This window comes from Annulohypoxylon maeteangense, assembly GCF_022496945.1.
Source record: "Annulohypoxylon maeteangense strain CBS 123835 unplaced genomic scaffold GGS22scaffold_1, whole genome shotgun sequence".
Classification (NCBI taxonomy): domain Eukaryota; kingdom Fungi; phylum Ascomycota; class Sordariomycetes; order Xylariales; family Hypoxylaceae; genus Annulohypoxylon; species Annulohypoxylon maeteangense.
The window spans coordinates 4,328,617-4,353,363 of record NW_025953248.1 but is presented as its reverse complement, the minus strand read 5'-3'; the positions used below and the strand labels follow the sequence as shown (position 1 = coordinate 4,353,363).

The window sequence follows — 24,747 nt, the reverse complement described above, 5'->3', positions numbered from 1 at the left end:
TTAATTAATTAATTTTTAAAAAATAACGATTATAATAATCGTAAAATTTTATTATATAATAAGCTTTTTCGGTTATTTATTTAACGACGATTAAGTTATAAATTTAAAATATAAATTTAAAAATAAAAAATTAATAAAATATTTAAACGGTTAAAAAAACGTATATAAAATTTATAAAATTAATAAAATTAATAAAATTAATAAAAATCTTAACTTAAACCGTATTTTAAGCCGTATTTTATATTTATTATGTTATTTTTTATTAATTTTATACGGTTATTTTTATTATAAGTATATATATTTACTTTTTTTTTAATTTTTACGAAACTTTTAATAAAATTAATTAATATAAACGGTATATAAAAATATTAATAATTTTAATAATAATTATTAATGTTATAATCGTAAAATTTTTTAAATTAATTATATATAAATTAAATAAAATAATATTAAAATAATTAATATAATTAATTTAATTAATAATTTAATTTATAAATTTACGTGCGTTAAATTAAATGTTTATTTATAAATATTTAAATAAATAAAAATCGATTAAGTTTAATTAAATTAATTATATATATTAAATAATTAAGTTAAAAAAGTTAAAAAATAATTATAAAATGTAAAATTAATAAAATTAAATTAAAATAAAATATACGATAAAAATATTATAAAATTAAATAATAAAATGTTATAATTAATAATTAATTTTAATTAAAAAGTTACCGTATTTTTTAAAAATTTTTACTATACGGTTAAAATTATTATACTTTTAATATTATAATATAAATAAATCTTATGTATAATTGTATAATAAAATTTTGGTAAAGCTAACGAGTATTAAAGAAATATGTATGAGTATATGCAAATATAATAAGCTGATAATATTGGTATTGTTGGTATCATAATATCCATGCGATGCGATGCGATGCGATACTTAGAAGGTTTATCGCCAAACTGATGAGTAAAATGAAAACTCAAAAGGTGAAGTTGTGAAGTTTGCAGTACGGAAGCACGGAAGCACAGCCTTACAATAGTGGGGAGATATCAAGAGATCGGAAAGTCGGTAGGGGCCTCGAACATGCTCAATTCCCTGCACTTGCAGAAAAAAATGAGGTCTCCCATCCGGGGTTTTAACTTTTTGGAAGCCTGAATTGAATTGTCGGAACGGATGAGTAATTCGGTCAACTAAGCGCGCGTTACTGCCTAATCCTTTGTCTCAATTCGTTCAATCGCTCCGCTAAGACTTAGGTAATCGTAAATTGTGACGTAGCATTTTAGCGGCTTCAGCCACATTTGATATCCTGCTAGATCATAATTCGGGAAAGCGGCATCGACGGCAGTAATTACATAGGCTGGTGGGAGCGACCATATGCAAAGAAAGCAAGAGCTTCTATCGCGCGATGAATTCAATTTCTTTTCTTCCTCCTTCCGCTTACACCTTATTCTTCTCTACAATTGCTAAATAATTAGATAAATATTGGTGTTCGCCAACCTTCCGATTCCAATTGCCTTTCTAATTGATATCATACCAAGGTAGTTTTCTTTTGTTTACTAATTCTTCGAGTCCTACCTTTCCGACCTATCTCAACCACCCCTTGTGTGGAACCAAATAACCCACCACCAAAGCTGGGCATCTCCAAGACCAAGACCAAGACCAAGACTGCCCAAGAGCGCGCGCAAACCGCCGCCTTGGCATCCACCGTTGTCGTCTCCTTCGGACCTCCGAGTCGCAGCCAAGATATTAATAACTACAATACGAACAGGACGATCGCGCCTACTCCGCCTAGCATTTCGGGCGTAGTAAGGTAACGAACGGGCCGACAGGAATTGCCGCCTTTGACATCATCTAAAATTCCTGTTACGCGCCATGTCTGCTTCCATTGAAGGAGAGGCCAATTCCGCGCTCCGTGGCCAAGACCGGCCGTCGCAACCAGGGCCTGCTCACGATGTAAATAATGAGAAAATCAGCCAGCCGATCCCCGATGGCCACGAACCAATTCACCAAAACGAAGAGCATACACCCCCCAATGACACCAATGAGAAGCAAGCTGGCCCAATTGTTCGTCGCAGCACTCTGAAGGAGAAATTCAAACAGCAGAAAAAGAAGATCAAGGCCGTAGCTAAGCCTCCAGGAGGTTATGACTCAACACCGATCCCTGATGCCCCTCCAGGATTCACGGTGAAATTCATATTTCACAAAGCTGAAAATCTACCTGTTGCCGACATAAGCACTGGCACGTCAGATCCGTACCTGACTGCCACTATAACAACTCCGCTACCGAAACGACATAAAGAAGACCCAGACCTCGTTTACCGTACTCGCACGATTAGGAAGTCTCTAGAACCTCAATGGGAACAAGAGTGGGTTGTCGCCAATGTCCCGGCATCCGGGTTCAAGCTCAAGTGTCGTCTATATGACGAAGACTGGCCGGATCACGACGACAGGCTTGGGCATGTGTCCATCCAGGTTTATCATGTCGGCGAAGACTGGGCAGGCTTTCAAGCTCCCGACAACGAATTTGAGGTGAAGAAGCGTAGCGGTAGTAAGCGTGCGTATATCCTCAAGGCTTGTGAAACTGCCTTTATCAAGGATAAATCCATGACCCCGAGGCTGTTTGTGAGCATTATTGTGCTAGGCAAATCAGACCCGCCTTATGGTCAGATGTACACGGTTGGTCCGACCTACTACTTCAAACACTTCTCGCCCATGATTGGTCGGATGATAGGCGCGAAGGTCAACAGGGACGAGGCCGACGACCCAAGCAGCCAGGATGCAGATGGGGCTACGTCTACACCTCACACCAATGGCAAACAACCGGAGAAGAAGGCCCAAAAGTACGATTTCCAGGCCAACGAGTTCCAATTAGCTGGACCAGTACCACCGAAAATGTACCATAGGTTTGTTGAATTTCGGCCCATCATTGGCCTCTTATTTAGAGGTCGTGGACTGCGGGGCAGAATCTTGAACAAAGCTCTCCATCATCAACACAGGCGAATATACAACTTTGACAGGCACACCCTTTGGGGCACATTCGACGCATGCTCCGAAGATGCCGCTACTCAATTTTTGAAGATGGCACATTACGGAGAGGGTGGGCAGATATTCACATATATCATCACTCTGGATGGAATGATGAGATGGACGGCTACTGGAAAAGAAATTGGATTGGATTTGCTCTCGAAACATACGCTTCATTCCGATGCTGCGGCCTATATCGCTTGCTCGGGAGAATTCTTCCTTAGGAGGGTTAAAAGACCGGAATCAACTCAGGATGGTGAAGTTGAAGAACATTCCCCCAAAAAGCTACCTGTGGGTAAACCGGAGGATTATCAACTAATAATTGATAATGATAGCGGCACTTATCGGCCTGATAAATCAGTGCTGCCCGATTTGCACAGCTTGCTGGAGCGTAACTTGCCTGGTCTAAACATTTTGACGCTAGCCTGCGATGATCCGGAAGACCAGAGACTCAAGAAGGAGCAGACTAAGCTCAAGAAGGAAGGGCGCATCATCATGGTGATGAATCGCAGCCCGAGCCAAACCTCGTTCAGTTCCTCTGACATTAGCGACCTTGACGAGATGGAGCGAGCTGGAGACGCAGGTCACAAGAGTAAAAAAGAACGAGCATATGCTCTTCTTGAGGATCCGAGACGAATAAGAGGCGGGGTAGTAGATGGGCCGAGTGGAAGTGCTGCGGCGACCCACGCCACCTAACAAGTCGATCGCTATGTGTCTTGAAATTTCTTGAATGTTGTTTTTATGGGCTTCTGCAAGAGGTGATTCGCCCTTTTGGATGCGACGGGCGGCCGGGCTGTTTTTTGATCATGAACAAATCTCACTGGAGCTTCTTTCATGATGATCTTTATTGATTCCCCAATTGTATTTGCTTCTTCAGATGGAACGCGTCTCGCGACGCGGTGGATATCGTCTTACTATACCTCAGTGACTTTCTTTTATAATGATAGTAAAATAATCTAAGCTTAAACCAGTGCGAATTTTTGGGTCAGCAAGCTACCTATACTTCCATAACTTTCGATCTATCTATTAGATATTTTTTCATTTAAGATATTTTAAATGAGTAGTGTAGTAAAGTTACCTACTGTGTTAGATGGTATAGACTTTGTGTTTTCGGTTCTTAGGACGATAGATGGTCCGTCGTTAGTGAGGTATAGGGACAATTTCTAGGGGTGATATATTCGAATATTCGCATATTACACACTCCTAGGTACCTAGTAACATAGCATTACACTTAATAAATGCCCAGGTGCACTTCCAAAGAGAAGGTAGGTAATATGCGTAAACGATAAATATTATAAGTTCTAATAAATTCAGGAACTACTATGTTCAATGCAAAGCTATCATCTTCCCATTCACATTCTCCATCCGTAACTCGCGAGAGAGCATAAATCTACACGTCTCTAACCACTAACAGCATTCTCTAATCCCCTTTCTCTATATACATCGGTAGGTAGGACAACACATCCCCCTAAACTAAGACAGATTCGTGACGACAAAGTCGGGAGCACCGGTGTAGAAGGTCTCAAAGGTAGACCCGAAGTCCTTGAGGGGGAAGTCGGTAGCGGGCCACTCGTGGTACCCGGCGACCTTCTTCGGGGCGTCGTACGCATACGTCACCACGACGCGGTATTGGCCCTCGGTCCCCGGCCGCGAGGGGTCTTGCTTGAACTGCCACTCCACGGAGGCGTCGTTGCAGGGGCGTAGAGACACGGATGGCAGAGCGGAGACGGAGGATTGGTCCGAGTATGCGCAGGTGGTGTTTACGGTTGTGCCCGGGATCGCAATGTTGAAGGATATGAAGGCACCGGTTCCGTGCGGAAGTGTGTTGGCGCTGAAGCTGGTGATGTCAAATTCGCTCGGGGCGGCGGTGACTGGCGCAGCGGTGATGGTGCTGGCGCCGAGAAGGAGGAGGGAGGAGACGGTGGTGAAGGTCTTCATTTTGGCTGGTGGTATTGGTGTTGGTTTTATGTGGTTACACGGTGAGAAGTTTGTTTGGGTTGAGTGATGATGAGAGATGTTTGTTTTGCGGGATGGCGATGATGATCTTTTAATTTTCATGGAAGGAACGATGGGATGCGCTTATATATATACATTTTCGAATTTTAGATGCTCGCCTTCCTCTCAGCCTCCTCGTCGTATTCACCGCACCTATCGTGCTTACTGCTTGTTACCTGGGTGCTGCTTGCCAAGTAGTGAGACTGTGGTATGAAATCATGCCACAGACTCACGCATCGCAATCCCCTATTCCCATGTTTATTTCGGGGATTGCCAAGGAAATCTACCCAGGTAAGCCTCGTGTTTCGTTGTATTTCCATCCTGCTGGGACCGTGACACCCATAACTTTATCCATCGCTTCGTTGGTGTTGGTGAGTGGCAGGAGAGCTGACGATGCGCATTGGTCAGGTCGCTTCCTTCAGCTCGTCACCGCAGGTACGAAGTAGATCTAACATTATTCAGTCAAAATCCCAGCCTCTTCGATTGTTTTTAGCTAAGGTTCGTCGTTTAAGTTTATTAGAATTCGTTATTCCAATCAACGTTCTCAACGAGTAAAAGGACTTTACGTAAATGACGATATTTGACAGCGGTTGGATCCACGTATTTGTCGGCAGGTTCGAACTTTAATGATCCTTAGAGCTTAGAGCGGAAGCTATGGGCGAGCTGGCGGACAGGCGGGTTAGGCTAATTCAAAGCTAAAAGTTAAGCGAGCCGGCGAATTACAGAGGCTCGTCTCATAGGGCTGCAGCACGTGGCACTGACCAACAGAAGCTACAGGGCCAATGAAACTCCTTAAAGTCAGCATAAGACTGCTAAAAATAAGCGCTTCAGGACCTGTAAGCTCGTGTTGGTAGCCCTGGAAGGTTCCAAGATTCTCTAATTTCCTTCAGCCTCCAGCTTCATCACGATATTGTCAAAAAACCCCCATTACTAACGTTCTTCTAAAATGCTTACAGAATCCATCTATTTTCGATTACGAGGGCCAGTCACAAGTCTTCGATGCTTGGAATATTAAAGGTGGTGTTGTTTGCTTCTTGGCTTTCTTGGATGAAAAGCTTGTCTTCCCCACCTGTCACGGCATCGAGATCTCGGTTGTCGAGTACAAACTTTTAAAGAACCTTAAGACGCACGCCCATCTATCCCTCATCTTGTCGCGTCGCCTCTTAATTGAATCCTACATGGCTTTAGTCGATACCGACCATTCCTTTTCCACGATACTCTCCAACGATGAATCACGTCGCTCACGTTCGGGTTCAATTAAGGGATAAAAGTCCATGTGACTTGAAAAACATTTGAGTATTTTCGCCGGTGGCGCTGCTAGTGTAGAGCAAATGTTGGCAAACATTTGAGCTCACTTCTACGATTCTATCTTCTCGTCGATGGGACCATTGACTTAAACTGTCAGGCTTACATCTCGCCACGATGAAGGGACTTCATTTATTGAAAAATGAACCTGTCTCTCTCATGCATTGAGCGTTGCGATGAATATGACTGAGAGGACAATCACTTATGTACTTGACCAATAATCGCCTGAGCTCTCTATGGGTGAGATATTAGCGGAAGCCGATTGTTGACAAGCCAGAATCGGAATCGGGCCTTTATTTTTCTTCCGAAAGGTTCATGCAAAGTTTCATCCTAGCCGCATTTTTCATTGCCGGCCTAGATCTGACACTTCTTTATTCGGATATCCCTGGCTTGATAGAGGCTGGAACGTTGCGAATAGTTTCCCAGGTGACGGACGACGGTTTACAAACTACCTACTCTGATGAGCATGGTTGGGAATTCATCTCCCCCGCACGTTTCCGCTGTGTTGATGTGGCGCGGATTACGGCACGTCCGTCTCATCTCCTCATTGGTGATTACCGCCTATTCGGACATACTGACGGGATCTTACAATACCACTATATTATCGTGGCTGTCATGGGTGTAAGCTGCTATGGAATGCTATTCGGCCAATATTTAGAGCGTGTAACACAAAGCGTCTACAGTCCCTAAGACTAACTCTCGGTCCCATATCTCGGTCCCATAGGAGCCCAACAGCGGTGAGTGGATGGGGCTAGCCAAGGTGTGCCTTTGACTATGGTCACGATGGTGAACTTCTTCCCCGCGTTTGGAATTACCCCCGTCGGGTAGCTTACCACAATCCTTTGTTCCCCAGAGCTAGCCCATGCAAGGGTGCTTTTCTCCATATTCCCATTTGAGTCAGTCGAGGGCTTCCCCAAATTCCTCTTTTAATAATCTCATCTCCACACCTTATGCTGCGTTTCTCTCAAACTTCTTAGCGCGAAAGAGCTTGGTTATTCCCAATGGCAACCGAAAATATGCCTAGCGACGTGGAGAAGAACGCCGGCCCTATGGCCGAGGAGTTGGAGGGGAATAGTATCAAAGATGTACGTTCCCAAATGAACGAATTTCAACAATAATTATTTGCAGCTTCTAACTGTTATCAGCGGGCAATCAGTACTGTTCACGTCACTTCGCCGCAAGAGCGCAAATTGGTATGGAGGCAAGACAAACGTATCGTGCCGTTGTCGGCCGGTATCTACTTCCTCTGCTATTTGGATCGCTCGAACATCGGCAACGCGAAGATCCTCAATTCCTCAACACACAATGACATGCAGACCGAAACGGGAGCCTCGAACTACCAATTTAATATCGCATTGATGATATTCTTGGTTGGATACTTCTGTTTCGAAGTTCCTTCAAATATCTTACTAAAGAAGCTCCGCCCTTCTAGATGGCTCGCCTTTCTCATGGTCGCTTGGGGCGCGATCACAATCGGCTTAGGCGGTGTTAAGAATTATCCTCAGATGACGGGAGTTCGTTTTCTGTTGGGCGCCGTCGAAGCTGGTCTGTTTCCGGGGTTGATCTACTACCTAACGTTCTGGGTGAGTGCGAAAAACATAGCATTTCTTCTTTCCCCACATCCCTTTCCCTGATGGACGACGATGTTGAGGCTCAAGATGGGTCTTCGTAAAAGCTGGTTTTAAGTTGCAACCCCAGTCTTCAATTGCCGGTTATGATCCCTAGCTAGGTGGGCCAAATACGCTAGAAGCCCTAGAAGTTCTTAGTTTGGAGGTTACTAGTCTCATCTTCTAACTGAATTCTCCACATTTAGTACAAGAGCGACGAGAGAAGTGTGCGAGTAGCTTTCATTCTCGCAAGCGCTACCCTTGCCGGTGCTTTTGGCGGTGCTATCGCATATGGAATCGGTCATATGAACGGGATACAGCACCTCTCCGCCTGGAGATGGCTGTTCATGCTTGAAGGTATTCCTTCTTGTCTATCCGGCATTTTAGTGTGGTTCTTCCTACCAGACTGGCCCGAGAGCGCTTCATGGCTTTCGGAATCCGAAAAAGATTTAGCTGCGCAGCGATTATATCTCGAAGGCTCCAAAGGTTCAGCTTCGTCTATGACTTGGGATGATGTTAAATCTACGCTTACCGATTGGCGGTTGTATGGGCACTATGCTATTTACTTCGCTGTCTCGTTACCTTTCAGCTCGCTCTCGCTATTTTCCCCTTCGATTGTTGCCGGTCTAGGTTTCCATGATCTGCAGGCGCAATTACTTACCGTACCTCCTTGGGCTGCTGCTTACAGTAAGTTGGACATGTTTTTCTTTCTCGTAAAATCATGGATTTGAGAACATACAACTAATAAAAGCAGTTTTCCAAATTCTTATGTCATGGTCCGCCGATCATTTCAATGCTCGCGGCTATCACTGTGCAGCAGCAGCAGTAATTGGAGCAGCGGGTTTCCTAGCATCTGCTGTGCTACCAGCTGACGACTATCTCAGCCGCTATGGTTGCTTAATCGTCGGAACCGCCGGAGCCTTTGGATGCATTCCCCCCATGTTAGGTTGGCTCACGTCGAACATGTGGAGCACGGCGTCAATTGGGTTGGCGGTTGCTATCAACGTCAGTATCGGCGCCGGCCTTGGACAAATGCCGGGTGTCTGGATCTACAAGGCCGACGAGGCGGAGAAGGGTTACCCAACTGGGCACGGTGTGAACTGTGCCATGCTCTTCTTCGTAGCTATCGGCGCCCTTGTACTAAGATACTATTACGGACGAAAGAACCGGATCTTGCTGAATGCGGCTTCTGAAGGAATAACCCCTAGGTTGTACAAGTTATGATGATCTTTCACGATTGCTATTTGCTTTTTAGCATAGAAATCTCGAAGATAGGTACATAGCTACCTCGTACTTAATTTGTCCGTTGGTGGATATTGGTATGATAACGGTTGATATTTGGTATTTTAATCTGTAGATACCGGGCACCTGCTTTCTAGGTAGGCAATTCTTGTGTCGACCTTTTTACAACCCTTATCGAGAAAATTCGAGGGACATACGTAATCAAAAAGCCTCCTCAGGCAAGACACGTCTACTGCATAAAGCCACATTAAAAAAACTAGTGACAATAATTACCGACCTCTCTAAAACATTCCCACCTACGTAGTTACAAGCGCGATAGCTAGCCACGGAGCTTTCAGCTAAGCTTTTCCAATATCCGGGATTCCCCAGGATCCGAAATGTCTCTGTTCTTAACATAGACACTTACGACAGCTTTCAAGGGACCTGCACTCGGAATCAGCCATTTTAGTGCTTCGGACTTAAAACCAACTGCCTATCAAGGTGGGTAGTTGGTCCATTCCTCTCCCGGTGGGAATGTATGTTCATTGTTCCCGCGGGTAGGAAACCCCGCACCTGAATGAGCTTCTAGGGTCGTATCCGGTGTCATATGCATCTTGATCTCTGTGCTGTGAGCTAGTCTGTTTGTACTGTACTTCTCGTGTTAGCAAGATGGGCTGGACTGCTCTGCAAGATGCCGTCCGGTCCCGTGTTTGTCAGTTCCTGCTCAGAACGTTCTTTTGTAGATCGCTAAGTACTTACCGCTTACCCCCTGGCAACGGTTGCTGTGGGTTTCACAGGGATGACACAATGAGGTTCACATAACCCCCAACCTCCTACGGACCCGACATGTCAAGCACGTCCATGAAGCATGGTCATGCGTGGCCGGTCCCTCGGGATCGCCTAGGTATTATAGTATATATGCAGTATACGTACCAGACGCGCGTGTTCCCAAAATCGATCGTAGAATATATAGTACATAATCCCAATTTCAGCCTGTAGCCGAAACCAGGTCACTCGCTTCCCCAAAAGAGCAGTTCGAATCGCACATCAGTGTGGAGGAATCACACGTTCGCGATGAGGTGCTCGGGCTTCCTCCAATTATCGATCAACCTCGCAGTCGTGGTTTTCTCGCTACTCGCTGCTGCTACCGCGGCTCAGAGTAATGACAACACCTTCACCATCAACAACCATAGAACGAAAAGCCGTAGGCAGACGAACTGCAATGCAGAAACCTTCGCTAATGTTCTCCCCTCTTCGGCCAAGGTCGAGAAGGTTGAGTATGTTAGCGCCGGCAGCACTTTCGGCGAGCCCCTGACTGATCTCATGTACCCGATCTCGCCAACGAACCTACCGGAGCTATGCGCTGTCATTATATCCGTCGCGTCCTCGTCTGTCTCTGCGTATAGGTTCGGCATCTTTCTACCTGCCGAGTGGAATGGCCGCTTCCTCACCGTCGGAAACGGCGGGTTTGGCGGTGGCATCAATTGGCTCGATATGGGCGCTGGTGTTCGGTATGGCTTTGCCGTCGTATCTACTGACACAGGCCATAATTCGACAACGGCCGATATCCGCTGGGCTTTTAACCAGCCAGAGATGAGGACCGATTGGGGCTACCGAGCGGTTCACGGGACGGTACAGCTTTCTAAGACGCTCGTCGCGACGTACTACGCCAAGCCTATCAGCCACTCGTATTACAGCGGCTGCTCGACGGGCGGACGCCAAGGATTGAAGGAAGTGCAGATCTCACCGGATAGTTTCGACGGCGTGTTAGTCGGCGCGCCGGCTTGGTATACAGATCATCTGAACACGTGGGTCGGCAAGATCGCGACGTACAACTGGCCCGCTGTCGACTCAAAGCACATCCCATGGGAATCGCTCAAACCAATCGGTGCAGAAATTGTGCGTCAATGCGACGCCAACGACGGGGTGTCCGACGGCATCATCAGCCTTCCTGAACAGTGCACCGTTAACTGGACCGACATGAAGTGCACGAGCAACGGCGGCAATACAGACTCCGACTTTGCGAAATCAACAAACTGCATGAACGACGACCAAATCGGCACATTACAGAAAATGTACGACGGCTTCGTCCTCGACGCGACAGGCGAGCAAATCATGCCAGGCTACCTCCCCGGCTCCGAAGCGCAGATGTACACCGTGCTGAACTACTCCGACGCGAGCCCCTACGGCGTAGGGTACATCCGCTACTTCGTGCTCAACGACCCGCTGTTCATGGCCGAGCAGTACAATGACAGCATCCTGCAGCTTGCCGAGTCCCTCGACCCGGGGAACTCCACCGCTGATAACTACAACCTGACCACCTTCCGCGACCGCGGGGGCAAGATTCTCCTCTACCATGGAGCTGCGGATGGTCTTGTTCCTACTACGGCGGGGAGTCTGTATTATAACCGCACGGTGGAAACGACGAGTGGCGGGAACGTCACACAGGCAAGGGATTATTTTCGCAGGATGGAGATACCGGGGATGCAGCACTGCGGGATGACAGCCGTCAACGCGCCGTGGGCGTTCGGGGGCGCGACGCAAGCTGCGTCGTTGGGGAACGATACATACAGTGTACCCGGATACTCCGACGCGCAGCATGATATCCTCCTAGCCCTGGTGAATTGGGTTGAGAAAGGTGAGGCGGTGGATCAGGTTGTCGCTACGACGTGGAAGACTAGTACGGATCCGTCGTCGGGGGTTTTGCGCCAACGGCCGATTTGCATGTATCCTGATACGGCGACGTGGGATGGGTCCGGGGATGTGGATAAGGCGACGAGTTGGAGTTGCGGGTTAGTGATTTTCCCTCCCCCTTTTTTCTGTCCTGTTTTTGGGAGTTTCGATTCCTCATTTACTCTTTTCCTTTTTTTGGAGTCGTGCGGTTGGTGGCATATACGATGTCGGGTGTGATTATAGGACTTTGCTAATTTGTTGATGTGTGGTAGCAGTAGCAGTGGCAATAGCAGCGGTAACGGTACTGGGGAGTCGACACACAGCGCGGCTTCTATGACCTACATGAATCCGTTTTCGGTTATTGTCGACATTTTCAGGGTTCTTGATATCATATGACATGAGTACGGGGCCTGTCGATTGGGTCTTGAGGTATGAGGAGCTTGGTCACTGGGAAACGATTGTATATAGGGTACCTACCTAGTCCTGGTAGATAGAAGCATTTAAAAAGAAAGACGCTCGTAATGAAGGATGTTTCACGACCTCGTCTTGGTTTCGCTCATCGCATAGATTGGTAGTATTATGACTGCATATTCCCATGATACTGATGTACCTAGGTAGGTAGTAGGTTTGGAATGAAACAATATTTCTATATAGTCTGTATTTGTTGAAGTGATGTACCAGAGCAGGATTCTGGTTGAAACAGTACTAGAGTCAGGGATCGCAACTCAGCCCTATGAAGGCTACTGTAGGAGTAGCAGATCTCCAGACTTGGGTATCAGGATCTGTAGCTCTCGATTATCCTTGTCAAGATTTTGGAGAGCTATGTATTTACATCTGAGAAAACATAGTAATTAAGATGTCAATATGGATAGAGAGCCACTTGGTATTAGTCCTCCAATCGCATAAGTCGGTATACTTGGTGTATACTCCTTTAAACGCCCCGCCTAAGACAAGAATCCCGCCCATCAAGTGGTTTACTTAGACTTTTGCTGCCTGAACACAAAGTACCAGTTGTCGGCCGATTGTGATGCACCCAATGCTCCCTTCATCCAACAGGTATTCTGGCCCTGATAGCTACCCCAGCCGGCACCGACGCATGCCGAGTTGGCCGAACACAGATCGATGCAACTCTCGATTGAGTTCGTTCCCTTGCTACCGATATCTGTAGTTCCGCTGTTCGGAGCGTTGCCATTGTAGTCCACGTTACAGACGACTAAGAATGGATCTTCGCCAGACGCTTGGTATATTGTGCCATTAGAATTGGGACACACAATCGGTGTCGGCGCAGCTGTTGTGGTTGCGCTATATAGCTATTAGCTTCTATCCTAGCGGAGATACTTGTGTGGGTGACCCCAAGGCGTTGCTTACTCAGAACCAGATTTGTGCGCAGTTCCCAATCCCGCACCCAACCCAACAGCCAGTCCAACAACAAGCAAGACGATAAGTGGTGAGAATATTAGCCAGAATTTTCTTCTTGGTATCCCTAATATGGTCGGACGATTAGGCGGTGCGTCGTTTGGTGGGACTCCATCGTTGATATATGCACCACTCTGAGAGCTTCCCCAGTGGGACTGAGTTGGTTGACTGGAAGGGGCATATCCCGTTGGCGGGTAACTGGCTGCGTAAGCTTGAGGTTGCTGGCCGTATGAATACTGCGCTGTGTCGCCGTGCGGCTTCTCTATAATCTGCGGTCCTGAGATGGCTTGTGGTGGTTCCGGCTCGGGCGCCACCTCTAAGCCGGGCTGGTCCCATTCTAGGCCAGGCTGGTTATGAAATCTATTCGACATCGTGGATTATCGTTGTTACTCATACAGGCGGATATTGGCTTCGCCACGCGGTGCTACCGCGTCGACATTTGAGATGAGAAAGAAAGGAGAGGCAAGCGATCACTGACGATCATAGAAGATGGAAGGGTTAAGAAAGATCCACGCTACTACGTATCTTCGCCTATTGGGTGTGCACCTAGTTATGCTCGCGCATCTAAGTTGTAATCCGGTCGACAATCTAATCCTAGACGGGCCCCTGCGTCAAAGTTCCGAAAGGGGAATAATCCTCACGACCCCAGTAGCTCAGGTCGTGCATGGCGTTGGTAACTTCGGGGGCCGTCTCCCCCTTGGAAGACGGGGCTTCACCATTGGATCATTCGCAACGGCGTGGCATTTTACAATCCTTCCGTTGACTTACTCACTCATCGGCGCTTTAAGCGGGATGAATCCCTCGAAGTGTTTCAGGAGTTCTTCATGACTTTGAAGCCACATCATTCGGAATGCGACCCGAGAGTAGAATTAGTTGCAGAACATAATGCGTGCAAATTTCAGCAGAGTCTCATAGTCCTAAAGACATTGGTTATGTAACCCTTCAGCCCTGTCTCTGACAGTTGATGTTCAGGGTTGATCTAGGACTCATACCATACTATGTAGTACAGAGTGGTCCGGGAGGGCGGTAATGGACACGCCACAGCTAAAATATTACGGACCATGGCTCGATACCTCAGGACTCGGTAAGCTGGGGAGTATAATGGTATTTGCCGATATGATATCACCGTTAAGCGTAAAAGCCCCGCCTCCTCGCCCGCTGGAACTCGCGACTATTTACTGCATGTCTTGGATGATCAATGATTGATTCAGTCATAGGGGCAGTTCGTGTAACCCCCGAGAAAGTAGCATCGAGGCTGCGAGGGTAAATTTCTGCGATATGTAGGTAGGTAGGGTATACTCGACGTTCGCAGATGATAGAGAAGTGAGTGAACTGGCGTAATGAGATGGTGGACGAATTGATATACTGTTACTCTCGTTTTAATCTTGATATTGTTCGAAATAAGTTAAGCTTAACATGGAGTCGTCACGCTAAATTTGATTGACATCTTGTTGATCGGTGACTGGGCGCCTCGTACCGGACTCCAATTTTAAGTCCACGAGCCACTGTTATTCTCCAGCCGCAAGCCCTGTCGAGTTCTCGTAAGCTGGTGTCCGCGGTGGTTATGTGGATCCGAATGTGTCTTTCTTGTCTTTCCGGTTTCCTATTCCGTGGTTCTTAAGAGGTAAATCTGAGCCACGTTGTAGTCTATTTAGGTATTTTGGTCTTCTGTGCTTGTGTAATCTCACATCAGCTTACTTTTAAGATTCATTCAAGACTGTTCTCGTATAAGAAATCGGTATATGCGCATATAAGTGTTATGAATTGACCACATTTCTAATTATTTCTCTTTGCAATACCTCTTCTATGCCATCAAGTCTCTTGTGGCCGACTAGAACAAAAAGCCATCAGAGGCAGAAGACTGAAGTTATTCATTATTTGCTTGAAGACGTGATACTTAGGTACCTAGTAGTAATGAAACTTGATTTTATTCCTAGCTTAATAGGTCGACTTCCAGGGGATTAAAAAGCATGAGGCCAGCGGGAATGAAAGAAAACCAATTCAAGGCTTGATCACGAGGGTTGGTATTTTCAACAAGAGAGAAGTTTGTTAATATTCAACAAGTCAGTTGCGAATAATAGGGCAAATCGCCAAGGGTGAAGCGCCTTAAAGCTTAAGCTGATTTAAGCACGGCAAAATAAAGACCCGATTGGAGCTTAGATCACACTTAAATCCCTGCGCTAGTCCAGTATGTATTGTACCTATGTACACAGATCCCTGTACAATGATACCTAGGTACATAGTAGCTCCCGAGTTCACGGCTAGATGACGCGCCGAAGCCAAAGGCGAAAGCTTTCACATCATCTCAAGGACCAAAGGTTTAATTTTTACAAACCCTCACCTTTCCCGCGCACGCGATTAATGGCTTGAGATGTCTTCCCCAGTCGAACCAAATGATGACCCATGGGATCAGAAGACAAGGAGCAAGTTCAATAAGTGAGTTTGTCGGTTCAAAACTGAGTTAACATGTGTTAATTATGCCCACGACAGCAAATCCAAGAGCGAATGGTTTGACCCTTGTCAAGATGCTGCTGCGCGAAGCATTCGTTGCCTGAATCGGAACGGCGGGGACAGGCAGATGTGCACGGATTACTTTGAGTAAGTGATTTCGGGATCTCAATGGTTCAGAGACTCTAGGGATAGAGTGGGATAAGTGTTGACGATATAATCTTTAGGGCATATCGTGCATGCAAAAAAGAATGGGTAAGGATGAATTCTGTACTATCTTACCCCAGACTCTGATCCATATTTCTAACTTCATCTGTCAAAAGGTAAATAAACGCAAGAAGGAAGGAGGATCCATTTTCGGTTGACCAGATGACGACTTGAATATTCGTCTTCGTTTTCTAACGATGCCATCCATTGACGAACATGAGCTAAGCAAAATCGAAAACATATGGGACTCTACCCTTTACTCTTAGCAATAGCAGTACTGCTCTATGCACATGGATATTAATTATGGGTGCGGAGGTATGCATTACCTCCAGAAATGAAACCCTTCCAATAACAAATAAAAAAACACCATTCACCATTCAATATTCACTTATTACACCTCGACAATGCCCAGTGGGCAATTGACATTAATGATTATCTAATAAATAAATATACGATTGTTACGTAATGTGGACTCGAAGCTAATACCGCCTACCTAATTTGGTAGGTGGCGGAAGCCCCACTAACGGCAGAATCTAGGGAATTTCTAGAGGCAGGTACATACTTCGTAGGTTGGTAGGTGACGAAAATCATGGTTGATGCTGCCCAGCCCTAACAAGAAACAACTACAACTCCATCAAAGAACAGCAGCACGTTTGGAAAGAGCAAGTTAAATTGCACTTGCAAAGTCAGATCATACTTTGCTTCCTCTCATTCAGCCAAGTTTAACTTTCTCTGACATGCATAATTCTATTTCGAGTCCTGTCAAAATCATTCTTTGCGATTCATCTTTTGCTAATTCTCCCTCTCGATATCCCCCCCACCCATTTCCATTACATCCAACCGACATCGTCACATCTGTACATACAATCTACCGTCGACTCTCTGTTAATCGCCATCATCTACAACTTAGCAGCAGAAATTCACGATAATAATTCCTTTCGACATCAATATGAGGCCTCCGCTACCCAAGCCAAGTGCTCGGCCCATTAATATCAAGCAATCTGCACCTATAAACCTACAGTCTAGCTTCGCCGAAGAGCAATGGATCATCACTGCTAACTTAGCGAGACAACGATATAGGGCCACAAAGGATCCCTACTACTTGGTGAGTGTCATTCTATCTATCTTATTCCTCTAGGTCTCATCTCTTATTTCCCCTCGTTATTTCAGTTTATGTTTTGGTACTGTTCTTCGGCCATAATCGGTGGCGCTTCATGTTATCAATCTACCAGCTGAGGGTTAATGGCGTACAATATTCGTCTCAACTCCGGATTTGTCTATACTGATATTATTCCAAAACGATGAGGACCTTGCATAGCTGAGCTTTGTCTGCTATGCTCTCTTGGCAACCTTCTCTCCCTGGATATTCATGTATGATGATCATTTTGACCTCTCCTCCCCACATAGCTATGTTTTATCATATTTCTTTTTAATTGGCGGAATGTATTTCTTGCCATTGAGTGTGCCGCAGCTAATATTTTAAATTAGGCAGTGGAGGTTGCTGCGAAGTCCCAAAGCGATAATGTCGCGGACCGTAGTGCTGGGAAAGCTGCTGTCGAGAAGATGATCAAGGATAACGTCGTCGTGACTGATGTCGATGCCTTAGATCTATATGAATTCGCGTGCTCGCATGTTGACATCAAGTATCCGGAAACGATCGGTGTACTCCGAATAAGACTAGTGAAAGCGTCCCCAAAAGACCAGAAAGCATGCACTCGTTGCTTTGATGCTTGTGTCTGGAATTCCGATTGGAAAAATGCCCAACAGGTAACTTCCCTTTATATCTTAGATGTTCAGTCCATTAACGTGCGTGTCTAGATTGCGGCATCCTTAAATAAAACATTTGCCGCTGATCGAAAGTTGTTGTTCCGATATATCATGACAACTCATTTATACTCTGTGAGACCCTCCTTTACTGCTTGTCACTACGAAGTACCCGTCTCTAACTAGAGATAGTTGTCTAGGGAGTGCCCTGAAGCTAGCAGAAAGATTTTTGCATCTCTCGCAAAAGCTCAGGCCGACAAGGCTTTCGATTTGCGCACTGACGTAGGCCTTAACCGACGTTACCTTTTGATGGGAATGGGATGCTAACTATAATACTTAGATTTATGGCCTAGAAGGACTTCATCGAGCTAACCTGGCCGAGCCCGAAGAGTGGGTGTGGCTAGAAATTCGAATCGCTCATTGCAGCTCGAAGGAGAACTTGGAACTTTTTAAGAAGAATGGGTGTACCCCTCTTAACTTCCTCCACGCCGGCCGTTACGAACCGTTCTGTAGAATTGTCAAGTACCTACAGGAGCATGGTGAATCGGATGAGCTTTTCCGGATCGGAAAGGTTATCTTGGAAGATTCCATTACTGCCTTGCAGCCTGATATCGAATGCTTTGAAAAGAACGAGGAAATCACCCGTCTAAGGAAGCTCGCGGACGATACTATCAACAAAGGCTCACCAGAACAAATATTATCTGTGAAGGCGGACTTACGCCAGGCGATCATTTCGGCTAGACCTGGTCGAAATATAAAAGACCATTGCTCCATCGTCGTCAGTTACGAACATAAGTTGTTGAAGACTTGGGCCGATGCAGCGAAGCGTCAAGCGGACCCAAAACGGTTAGTTCGTCTAACCTAATATACCGGAAAATGGGGAACTGATCATTCGATAGGGCATTGAAGCAACTTGGAAACTTGATCGAGAAATTGTCGAGGAACCTAAAAAGAGCCCAATCCCTACGCCCGATCGCCGAAGTGACACTAGAACTTATTAGCTTGGATATCAAAGTCTCACGAGCTTCGCTGGCGTATCCAGGACCCAATCCGTGCATAACTTCACGGATTATAGCCCTCGTCAAACACGTGGTCAAAAATTGCGAGAACCCTACTTCTCTAGACGAGGCTACAGTTCTCATACGACAGTTGGGTACCACAGAAACATCTACGTTCCTGGGTGTTTTTAAGACTATTGCTGCGCAGGTATTCAACCAATCATATCGGCCATAAATGGCGATTCAACTGACATTTATATATTAGTGTGACGATGCCTTCAAACGGTATTTACTGACGTCGATATGCCTTAAAATTTGGTATATCGTTGCGACGAACACGGGCCTCGCGTGTAAATTTTGTCGTACCGAATGGACAGGCCATGGTTGTCGACTCTGTTTGAAAGAGATTACAGCTATTGCGCTAGATTCATATCAGTCAGGCCTAGAAGACGATAGTCTTATTCAGGACATAACATCTCGGCAAAGTACGAATCCGCTGTCAGACATTTCGGTAATCGGCGCCATGAGTCTCTTGAGACTCGCAGGGCTTGGTAATCCGCGGGCACCACATGGAGCTAGCTCGTTGTATAACGCAGACATCCCGCTGTTTATGCAGGCTGTTCTATGGTTGGACTCGTGCAGGGACCTGTCGCCGTACGTATCTACCGATCATAGTGTTGTTCTCGTCAAGCTATATATCTTGATGGGTTGTGTGTCCCGAGCCAGAGTCATCTGGGAGGGCTTCGACGTGAAGAATGCTCTACTTGATTCCTTAGGTCTACTATTTATTGATCGACTGTCTTCTATCTCTCCAGGCCATTTCATGGGATCGAGTCGCAGCAATCCGGTAGAGCCTTTTATGAATCATTTTACGAGAGAATTCAAAACTACAATACCTAAGAAAATTATGGATTCTTTGGAGGAGCAAACATATTCGAGTATTCCGGATATAATCGAATATGCCGAAAGACATGCGGCAAGCTGTAGTGTTGTCCTAGCTATGGTTGAAGAGCGGCGAGGTGCAAGAATGAAGGCGAACAAGGCTGAGATTGCTATTGATGACAGGCCTCTAGTCAGTATGTCGAAACATAACTTCTCTACATTGGCTGGATTAAGCTAACCTAATAGGGGATCTTTCAATCGAACACGAGCTACAGGACGTAACTGACTACAAAGTCTTCAGTCTATCAAACGGAGCTAGTGATGAGGCATCAAACCACTCCATAATTCACAGTGGACCACTCCCTACGGTTTGTAATACCCATGGCAAGCCTTTATGCTATATTCTAACGGCGATTTAGGGTAACCGAGCTCACCTCGGATTGCTTGCTGAACGCTTTCTCGATCTCGTCTGTTATGTACAGCCGAAAGAGTACAAGCCGCCGAAAGCTGGACGCGTTATTCAACTTGACTGGGAATATGCACTCGCCACTTCATCTCGTCTAGAAAAAGACATGCGAACTCTCATGCCTACTATTGACTCAAGTCTTTCAGAGAAAGAGCAAGTCGAACAATTCCGACAACAAGAACTAGTCGCGAAATCCCTCACTTCGTCCGAGTTATGGTACCATGGGATCGTTCGTAGGCTAGCAAGTATGGTGAAGGATATTGTCGGATCTGGAATTCTCAAAGCTCCTACTAATGACAGCCGCGACCGCATTCGTTCCACCATTGAGGAAATTCTACGCGGGTTAGAAATGCAGACCAATGACTTTCTGGCTGTGCCTCAAAGTCACCATTCGAAGCTTCATGGTTTTCACGGGTTTGCGGCCCTACATGCTATGGGCATGTTACGCGAGACAATCATAGTTTTGAAGCATACGGTGAACTACCTTACCATCACGTCTGAGAAGGCCAAGACTGTCGACAAGCTCCGCTCTCAGGCAGAACTTGCATGGTTTACTCCCGAACTGAGAAAGATGACAGCGGCTGTAGCTGTTTCTGAGAAATCGGTAAAAACTCGCATTAGCCAGCTGCAGGGCTACCTCGACAATATGGATGGTTGGCGTGATCGTCTGTGCGATTGGGTATTTGGCAAATACGCTATCGTGGTGGACAACGAAAAAGAGTTTAAGAATGAGGTCTGCCAGAAGATGCAGGCTATCGTCCCCAAAGATAATGCGGAGAAGTGGACAGACGACATCGGTAACTCATGGCGAGAGCTTATTAAGGGATGGGCCATCGTCAAGTTTGACTGATCTTCCCTTATTTGCCGCCTTACTTATCCACTGCTCTGTTCGGCTAGTTTGGTTTTGCGCGTAGATCACAAACCCTAGGAGGCTTTAAGAAGCTTTGCACATTGACATACAATCTTAGAGTTTTAGCATAAGCCCAGGTGTGGATGGGGTTGGTGTGGGTTGCTCACATTTTGCGGACCTTATATGTCCGTTGGAATCTCTCGTATTAAGGATACTATCTAAAGGGAGAGTGGAAAGGGGAGTTGATTGATGATATGGAAAAGAGGATAAAAACCATTGTTGTAGCTGTATAGTTTGGAGTGTCGTATGTAGGACTAAGACTATCATGGATCCTGAACACGTCGGACTGTATATAGCCAATTACACCGTTGATCATACATGGCATACATGTACACAATACAAATGCTTAGATAATAGATACCGTTATCCATCTAAGGACACAAGGCATTCCGTGACTTCATTTAAACACTCTAGGAGAAGAAAGGGGTATCGTCTGTATTCTCCGTCTCGCTCACTCTTTCTAACAGTCTTCAGCGCCGATTTGTAGATGTAGAACCAAAGCCCCAATGCGCCCGTACCTCACGCCAGTCATATGCTTCTGAGAACTCCGCCAAAGACGTATTGTGGATTAAAAGGGGAGTGACAAGAGGGTCCTCGACCGGGAGGTTGTGCTCAGTGGAACCGGCCTGTGCTCTCTATTCCTGTATCTTCGTCGCATATCATAAAACGGACCTGGATAATATTCGATTTTATCTCTTCACCAAGCTTCCTCTGTCCGCGTATCCTTATCGATCCATCGATCCATCAAATCCCCTAAAACCCCTGCGCCCTGCCGTTACTAGTACTCCCCCTCCTCCTCTTCCTCGCCGCAAACTTGCCCGTCTCCTCCTTCAACGTAACCCAGACCCAAAACCAGCTCAGGAACTCCAGAAACGCGAAGGTGAAAAAAACACGGTTCCGTAGCCCGTCTCCGCCGCTCACCGTGCTACCCGCTACAAACACGTTCGGTGGCGCTAGGGGGTGCGACATCCGGCTCGGCCCGGACCGTCCGTAGGAAGGCGTGGAGAAGTAGGCGAAGAGCGAGACGAAGGCGAATACGGTTATGCGTAAGGGCGCTTGCGAACCCCAGTAGTGGATTAGCCAGATTTCTTCGGGGAGGGAGAGCGTGAGCAGGTCGGAGAGCCCGAGGACGAGGAGCGTTATGGCGAGGAAGGAGGAGGCGCCGCTGGGGGCTGCGAAGGAGGATGTTTGCGGCTGTGGTTGGGGGTTAGTATTTAAGTTTCTACTATGTGTGTGGGAGGTTAGGGGGAGAATGGGGGAGGGGTGCTTACCATTCCCATGGCTTCACCTAGTACGTAGACTAGGGCTTGGTCTGCGATGGCGTTCGGATTCGTGTAGAAGAAGTAGGCGAGGGTGATGTGGAAGAGGCATAGGGATGTGAGAATCGTTTTGACTGATATGAGCGCCATGTTGATTGGTTTCTGTCGGTTCTATCTTTTTTATTTGGTTGTATTTTGACGGACATCCGTCGGGTAGGTAATAGGTATTCGTTGGGTTCGTGGCTCTTAGGTGCTGGCGCCTAAGGAGTAATTGCTAATTGCTGTTGGTTATGGAATATCGGATGCTTATTCGAAACGAATGAGGTGTCGTTGCTGATGGTTAGTCGTCGCCCAGGTGATAGAAAAAGAGATCGGATGAAAATAACGGCGCCGGTACACGTAGACGATGGTTTAATGAATGTGACAAAATGGGCTGCAGCCTCAAGCTTCACACCATGCGCATGCGACAACACATGCAAGAATCCTTGGGGTTACAAGTTGATGCAATGCCAATTCATCTCAGGGACCGGGATTGTAACAGTGCCTATCCCTTATCGCCTATCGCGCGGGTGACCTAATTTTGAAACCTTAAATTTCAAGCTTTCGGTTCTTACGTGATGTGGCTAGTGTATGTGTGATTTTCCACACAGCCACATATGGAGGGGCATTTTCGTAAAGTGGGATATAGGGCTGATGAAAGTTGGAGGAGGGGCAGGTTAAGTTCGATTTATTTTAAGGAAACAGCGATCCTTTTACAGATGACAGATGCATCTGCCTAAGCAAGCTCTGGCTAGGGGTTGGAGAAAGTCAATTCTAACTTACACTCTCACATCTCATTTCAAATTCTTACACTAGTTCAATGTCTACCTACACCACCCCGTAGACTTAATCACAATGTCAGAACAACCACTCGACACAGCTCGTCACATCCGCTACTGGCAACGATGTCTTCGTTCCATACTTCCTCACCACTACGTGACTAATGACAGTATCCGATTAACACTAGGATTCTTTATAGTCGCAGCTCTCGACCTTCTCTCTTCATCATCATCCTACTCTGAGCCGCCGAGCAACCCAGTTAAAGCCTCACTCATAACTTTAGAAGACCGCAAACGCCTACGAGCCTGGGTCTTATCACTACAACATCCATACGGCGGTTTCTGCGGATCACCACACCATGTCCTCCCAGAGATATATACCACCAAATGGGACCCTATAAACCAAGTAGAATCTGCACGCGACCCAGCCAATGCGAATTTAGCTGCCACGTACTTTGCCCTACTTCTGCTAGGTGTCTTAGCCGAAGATGATGGCACCAATGCGTTTGAGGGCGTTCATCGGATAAAGACGCTTCGGTGGCTTAAGACGTTGCAAAGGGACGATGGAAGCTTCGGCGAGCTAATCGACGAGGATGGTTATGTAGCGGGAGGGAGGGATATGCGGTATTGCTATTTGGCCGCTACCATTAGATGGGCTCTGGGTGGGGCGGAGGCAGGGGAAGACTTCAACGTCGATGCTCTTGTGGCGCATATTCGACGAGGACAGACTTTTGACGGTGGTATGGGAGAGAGCTCTACGCACGAGAGTCATGCTGGCTACGTATACTGCGCCGTGGCCGCGTTGTCCCTTCTAGATCTCGCGAACCCCAACACTGCTACAGAACCTAATCGATATATCAATGCCGGCGTCCCTTCTATACCTTCCCTGGTACACTTTCTCGCGTGTCGCCAATTCGATTACCTCGATCCCGATTCTAACGACGAGAATGAGGATTCCGATAACCACCCATTACCGGATCTATCTGCTCTAGCCTTGTCAGACACACCTCAACTATCTGGTTTCAATGGTCGTTTGAATAAGGTTGCAGACACGTGCTACACGTGGTGGGTCGCCGGTACGCTAGCGATGCTCGGTCATGGCAAAGTCATAGACAGAGAACCTGCAAGAAAGTTCATACTAGAGAAGACCCAGCACATGATCGGCGGGTTCGCTAAGCATCCCGGCGGCCCCCCAGATGTATACCACGCCTACCTCGGGCTGGCTGCTTTGGGCACATTAGGTGCCCAAGCAGCTGACGGGAAGGAACCAGGGTTAGGTAAATTCGACCCACGACTATGCATAGGTGTCGAAGCATCCGAGCGGCTCACTAAGGCACGGGAGGCGTTGTTAAACCCCCGTGATGACGGTCACAACGACGATGACCTGCTGGAGGACATGGAGGAGATGAAGAAGGAGCTCGATTGGGATAACCTACAAGATAAGATTAAAAGGCTAGAGGCCAAGTACAACGCCGAGGGCAAGAATCCTCTGCTCGAAATGTTCAGGTGGAACCCTAGCCGTCCGCAAAAGTTGGACGACTTGCTTAAGGAAACGTAATGGGGATAACTAAAAAAACCTAGATATTATCGTCCAAGTAAACTTTGATACCCCCTACCTTCCTATGCATACATAATCTTGATTTATCAACTAGGCATTGTAAAACATAAGGATCTCTAGATGTTGTAGGGAGAGTATCCATGATGACTCAGCCACTTAGTCATCAAATACATTACGTAATGGATCTAATTACATAAG

The 24,747-nt window shown here is 46.4% G+C and overlaps 10 protein-coding genes across 10 annotated transcripts; 7 read left to right on the top strand and 3 right to left on the bottom strand.

The window, feature by feature from the left end:
• The first annotated feature begins 1,372 nt into the window (after nucleotides 1-1,372).
• Nucleotides 1,373-4,043, top strand: GGS22DRAFT_151775 (uncharacterized protein). The gene has a single exon (XM_047959554.1). It carries the CDS (start codon nucleotides 1,871-1,873, stop codon nucleotides 3,716-3,718), a length of 1,848 nt encoding a protein of 615 aa, XP_047824604.1. The 5' UTR covers nucleotides 1,373-1,870; the 3' UTR covers nucleotides 3,719-4,043.
• Nucleotides 4,044-4,301: 258 nt separating this feature from the next.
• On the bottom strand, nucleotides 4,302-5,051 carry GGS22DRAFT_151774 (uncharacterized protein). Its single transcript, XM_047959553.1, has one exon. The coding sequence runs from the start codon at nucleotides 4,958-4,960 to the stop codon at nucleotides 4,496-4,498; it is 465 nt and encodes a 154-aa protein (XP_047824603.1). The 5' UTR covers nucleotides 4,961-5,051; the 3' UTR covers nucleotides 4,302-4,495.
• A 1,410-nt stretch (nucleotides 5,052-6,461) lies between these two features.
• On the top strand, nucleotides 6,462-7,168 carry GGS22DRAFT_18112 (uncharacterized protein). Its single transcript, XM_047963838.1, has one exon. It carries the CDS (start codon nucleotides 6,638-6,640, stop codon nucleotides 7,010-7,012), a length of 375 nt encoding a protein of 124 aa, XP_047824602.1. The 5' UTR covers nucleotides 6,462-6,637; the 3' UTR covers nucleotides 7,013-7,168.
• Nucleotides 7,169-9,263, top strand: GGS22DRAFT_18113 (MFS general substrate transporter). Its single transcript, XM_047963840.1, has 4 exons — nucleotides 7,169-7,407; nucleotides 7,468-7,905; nucleotides 8,136-8,616; nucleotides 8,684-9,263. Exons 1-4 carry the CDS (start codon nucleotides 7,324-7,326, stop codon nucleotides 9,151-9,153), a joined length of 1,473 nt encoding a protein of 490 aa, XP_047824601.1. The 5' UTR covers nucleotides 7,169-7,323; the 3' UTR covers nucleotides 9,154-9,263.
• Nucleotides 9,264-9,944: 681 nt separating this feature from the next.
• Nucleotides 9,945-12,117, top strand: GGS22DRAFT_151770 (feruloyl esterase-like protein B). Its single transcript, XM_047959552.1, has 2 exons — nucleotides 9,945-11,986; nucleotides 12,025-12,117. The coding sequence occupies exons 1-2, from the start codon at nucleotides 10,225-10,227 to the stop codon at nucleotides 12,075-12,077; spliced, it is 1,815 nt and encodes a 604-aa protein (XP_047824600.1). The 5' UTR covers nucleotides 9,945-10,224; the 3' UTR covers nucleotides 12,078-12,117.
• Nucleotides 12,118-12,737: 620 nt separating this feature from the next.
• GGS22DRAFT_18074 (uncharacterized protein) lies at nucleotides 12,738-14,074 on the bottom strand. The gene is made up of 2 exons (XM_047963799.1): nucleotides 13,192-14,074; nucleotides 12,738-13,125 (listed from the first exon to the last, which is right to left on the bottom strand). Exons 1-2 carry the CDS (start codon nucleotides 13,608-13,610, stop codon nucleotides 12,798-12,800), a joined length of 747 nt encoding a protein of 248 aa, XP_047824599.1. The 5' UTR covers nucleotides 13,611-14,074; the 3' UTR covers nucleotides 12,738-12,797.
• A 1,453-nt stretch (nucleotides 14,075-15,527) lies between these two features.
• Nucleotides 15,528-16,084, top strand: GGS22DRAFT_18058 (cytochrome c oxidase-assembly factor cox-23, mitochondrial). Its single transcript, XM_047963783.1, has 4 exons — nucleotides 15,528-15,675; nucleotides 15,730-15,837; nucleotides 15,915-15,942; nucleotides 16,011-16,084. Exons 1-4 carry the CDS (start codon nucleotides 15,611-15,613, stop codon nucleotides 16,050-16,052), a joined length of 243 nt encoding a protein of 80 aa, XP_047824598.1. The 5' UTR covers nucleotides 15,528-15,610; the 3' UTR covers nucleotides 16,053-16,084.
• A 402-nt stretch (nucleotides 16,085-16,486) lies between these two features.
• Nucleotides 16,487-21,017, top strand: GGS22DRAFT_18054 (N-acetyltransferase B complex non catalytic subunit-domain-containing protein). Its single transcript, XM_047963778.1, has 9 exons — nucleotides 16,487-16,999; nucleotides 17,383-17,661; nucleotides 17,713-17,793; nucleotides 17,851-17,940; nucleotides 17,999-18,504; nucleotides 18,558-18,864; nucleotides 18,922-19,732; nucleotides 19,785-19,906; nucleotides 19,958-21,017. Exons 1-9 carry the CDS (start codon nucleotides 16,844-16,846, stop codon nucleotides 20,852-20,854), a joined length of 3,249 nt encoding a protein of 1,082 aa, XP_047824597.1. The 5' UTR covers nucleotides 16,487-16,843; the 3' UTR covers nucleotides 20,855-21,017.
• A 270-nt stretch (nucleotides 21,018-21,287) lies between these two features.
• On the bottom strand, nucleotides 21,288-22,704 carry GGS22DRAFT_151761 (increased loss of mitochondrial DNA protein 1). The gene is made up of 2 exons (XM_047959551.1): nucleotides 22,186-22,704; nucleotides 21,288-22,108 (listed from the first exon to the last, which is right to left on the bottom strand). The coding sequence occupies exons 1-2, from the start codon at nucleotides 22,321-22,323 to the stop codon at nucleotides 21,668-21,670; spliced, it is 579 nt and encodes a 192-aa protein (XP_047824596.1). The 5' UTR covers nucleotides 22,324-22,704; the 3' UTR covers nucleotides 21,288-21,667.
• A 196-nt stretch (nucleotides 22,705-22,900) lies between these two features.
• On the top strand, nucleotides 22,901-24,603 carry GGS22DRAFT_151759 (terpenoid cyclases/Protein prenyltransferase). Its single transcript, XM_047959550.1, has one exon. The coding sequence runs from the start codon at nucleotides 23,068-23,070 to the stop codon at nucleotides 24,547-24,549; it is 1,482 nt and encodes a 493-aa protein (XP_047824595.1). The 5' UTR covers nucleotides 22,901-23,067; the 3' UTR covers nucleotides 24,550-24,603.
• The last annotated feature ends 144 nt before the right edge of the window (nucleotides 24,604-24,747 follow it).

Excerpts from the sequence above, each read along its gene's own strand:
- GGS22DRAFT_151759 (XM_047959550.1), top strand. The coding sequence starts at position 23,068 with ATGTCAGAACAACCACTCGACACAGCTCGTCACATCCGCTACTGGCAA.
- GGS22DRAFT_151775 (XM_047959554.1), top strand. The coding sequence starts at position 1,871 with ATGTCTGCTTCCATTGAAGGAGAGGCCAATTCCGCGCTCCGTGGCCAA.
- GGS22DRAFT_18113 (XM_047963840.1), top strand. The coding sequence starts at position 7,324 with ATGGCAACCGAAAATATGCCTAGCGACGTGGAGAAGAACGCCGGCCCT. Across the intron at positions 7,408-7,467 it reads AGGGGAATAGTATCAAAGAT|CGGGCAATCAGTACTGTTCA; the intron begins GTACGTTCCCAA and ends AACTGTTATCAG. Across the intron at positions 8,617-8,683 it reads TCCTTGGGCTGCTGCTTACA|TTTTCCAAATTCTTATGTCA; the intron begins GTAAGTTGGACA and ends TAATAAAAGCAG.
- GGS22DRAFT_151770 (XM_047959552.1), top strand. The coding sequence starts at position 10,225 with ATGAGGTGCTCGGGCTTCCTCCAATTATCGATCAACCTCGCAGTCGTG. Across the intron at positions 11,987-12,024 it reads TTTCTGTCCTGTTTTTGGGA|TCGTGCGGTTGGTGGCATAT; the intron begins GTTTCGATTCCT and ends CTTTTTTTGGAG.
- GGS22DRAFT_151761 (XM_047959551.1), bottom strand. The coding sequence starts at position 22,323 with ATGGCGCTCATATCAGTCAAAACGATTCTCACATCCCTATGCCTCTTC. Across the intron at positions 22,109-22,185 it reads TAGGTGAAGCCATGGGAATG|CCGCAAACATCCTCCTTCGC; the intron begins GTAAGCACCCCT and ends CCCCAACCACAG.
- GGS22DRAFT_18074 (XM_047963799.1), bottom strand. The coding sequence starts at position 13,610 with ATGTCGAATAGATTTCATAACCAGCCTGGCCTAGAATGGGACCAGCCC. Across the intron at positions 13,126-13,191 it reads GCGCACAAATCTGGTTCTGA|CGCAACCACAACAGCTGCGC; the intron begins GTAAGCAACGCC and ends ATAGCTATATAG.
- GGS22DRAFT_18058 (XM_047963783.1), top strand. The coding sequence starts at position 15,611 with ATGTCTTCCCCAGTCGAACCAAATGATGACCCATGGGATCAGAAGACA. Across the intron at positions 15,676-15,729 it reads ACAAGGAGCAAGTTCAATAA|CAAATCCAAGAGCGAATGGT; the intron begins GTGAGTTTGTCG and ends TGCCCACGACAG. Across the intron at positions 15,838-15,914 it reads ATGTGCACGGATTACTTTGA|GGCATATCGTGCATGCAAAA; the intron begins GTAAGTGATTTC and ends TATAATCTTTAG.
- GGS22DRAFT_18054 (XM_047963778.1), top strand. The coding sequence starts at position 16,844 with ATGAGGCCTCCGCTACCCAAGCCAAGTGCTCGGCCCATTAATATCAAG. Across the intron at positions 17,662-17,712 it reads ATTGGAAAAATGCCCAACAG|ATTGCGGCATCCTTAAATAA; the intron begins GTAACTTCCCTT and ends GTGCGTGTCTAG. Across the intron at positions 19,907-19,957 it reads ACAGTGGACCACTCCCTACG|GGTAACCGAGCTCACCTCGG; the intron begins GTTTGTAATACC and ends ACGGCGATTTAG.
- GGS22DRAFT_18112 (XM_047963838.1), top strand. The coding sequence starts at position 6,638 with ATGCAAAGTTTCATCCTAGCCGCATTTTTCATTGCCGGCCTAGATCTG.
- GGS22DRAFT_151774 (XM_047959553.1), bottom strand. The coding sequence starts at position 4,960 with ATGAAGACCTTCACCACCGTCTCCTCCCTCCTCCTTCTCGGCGCCAGC.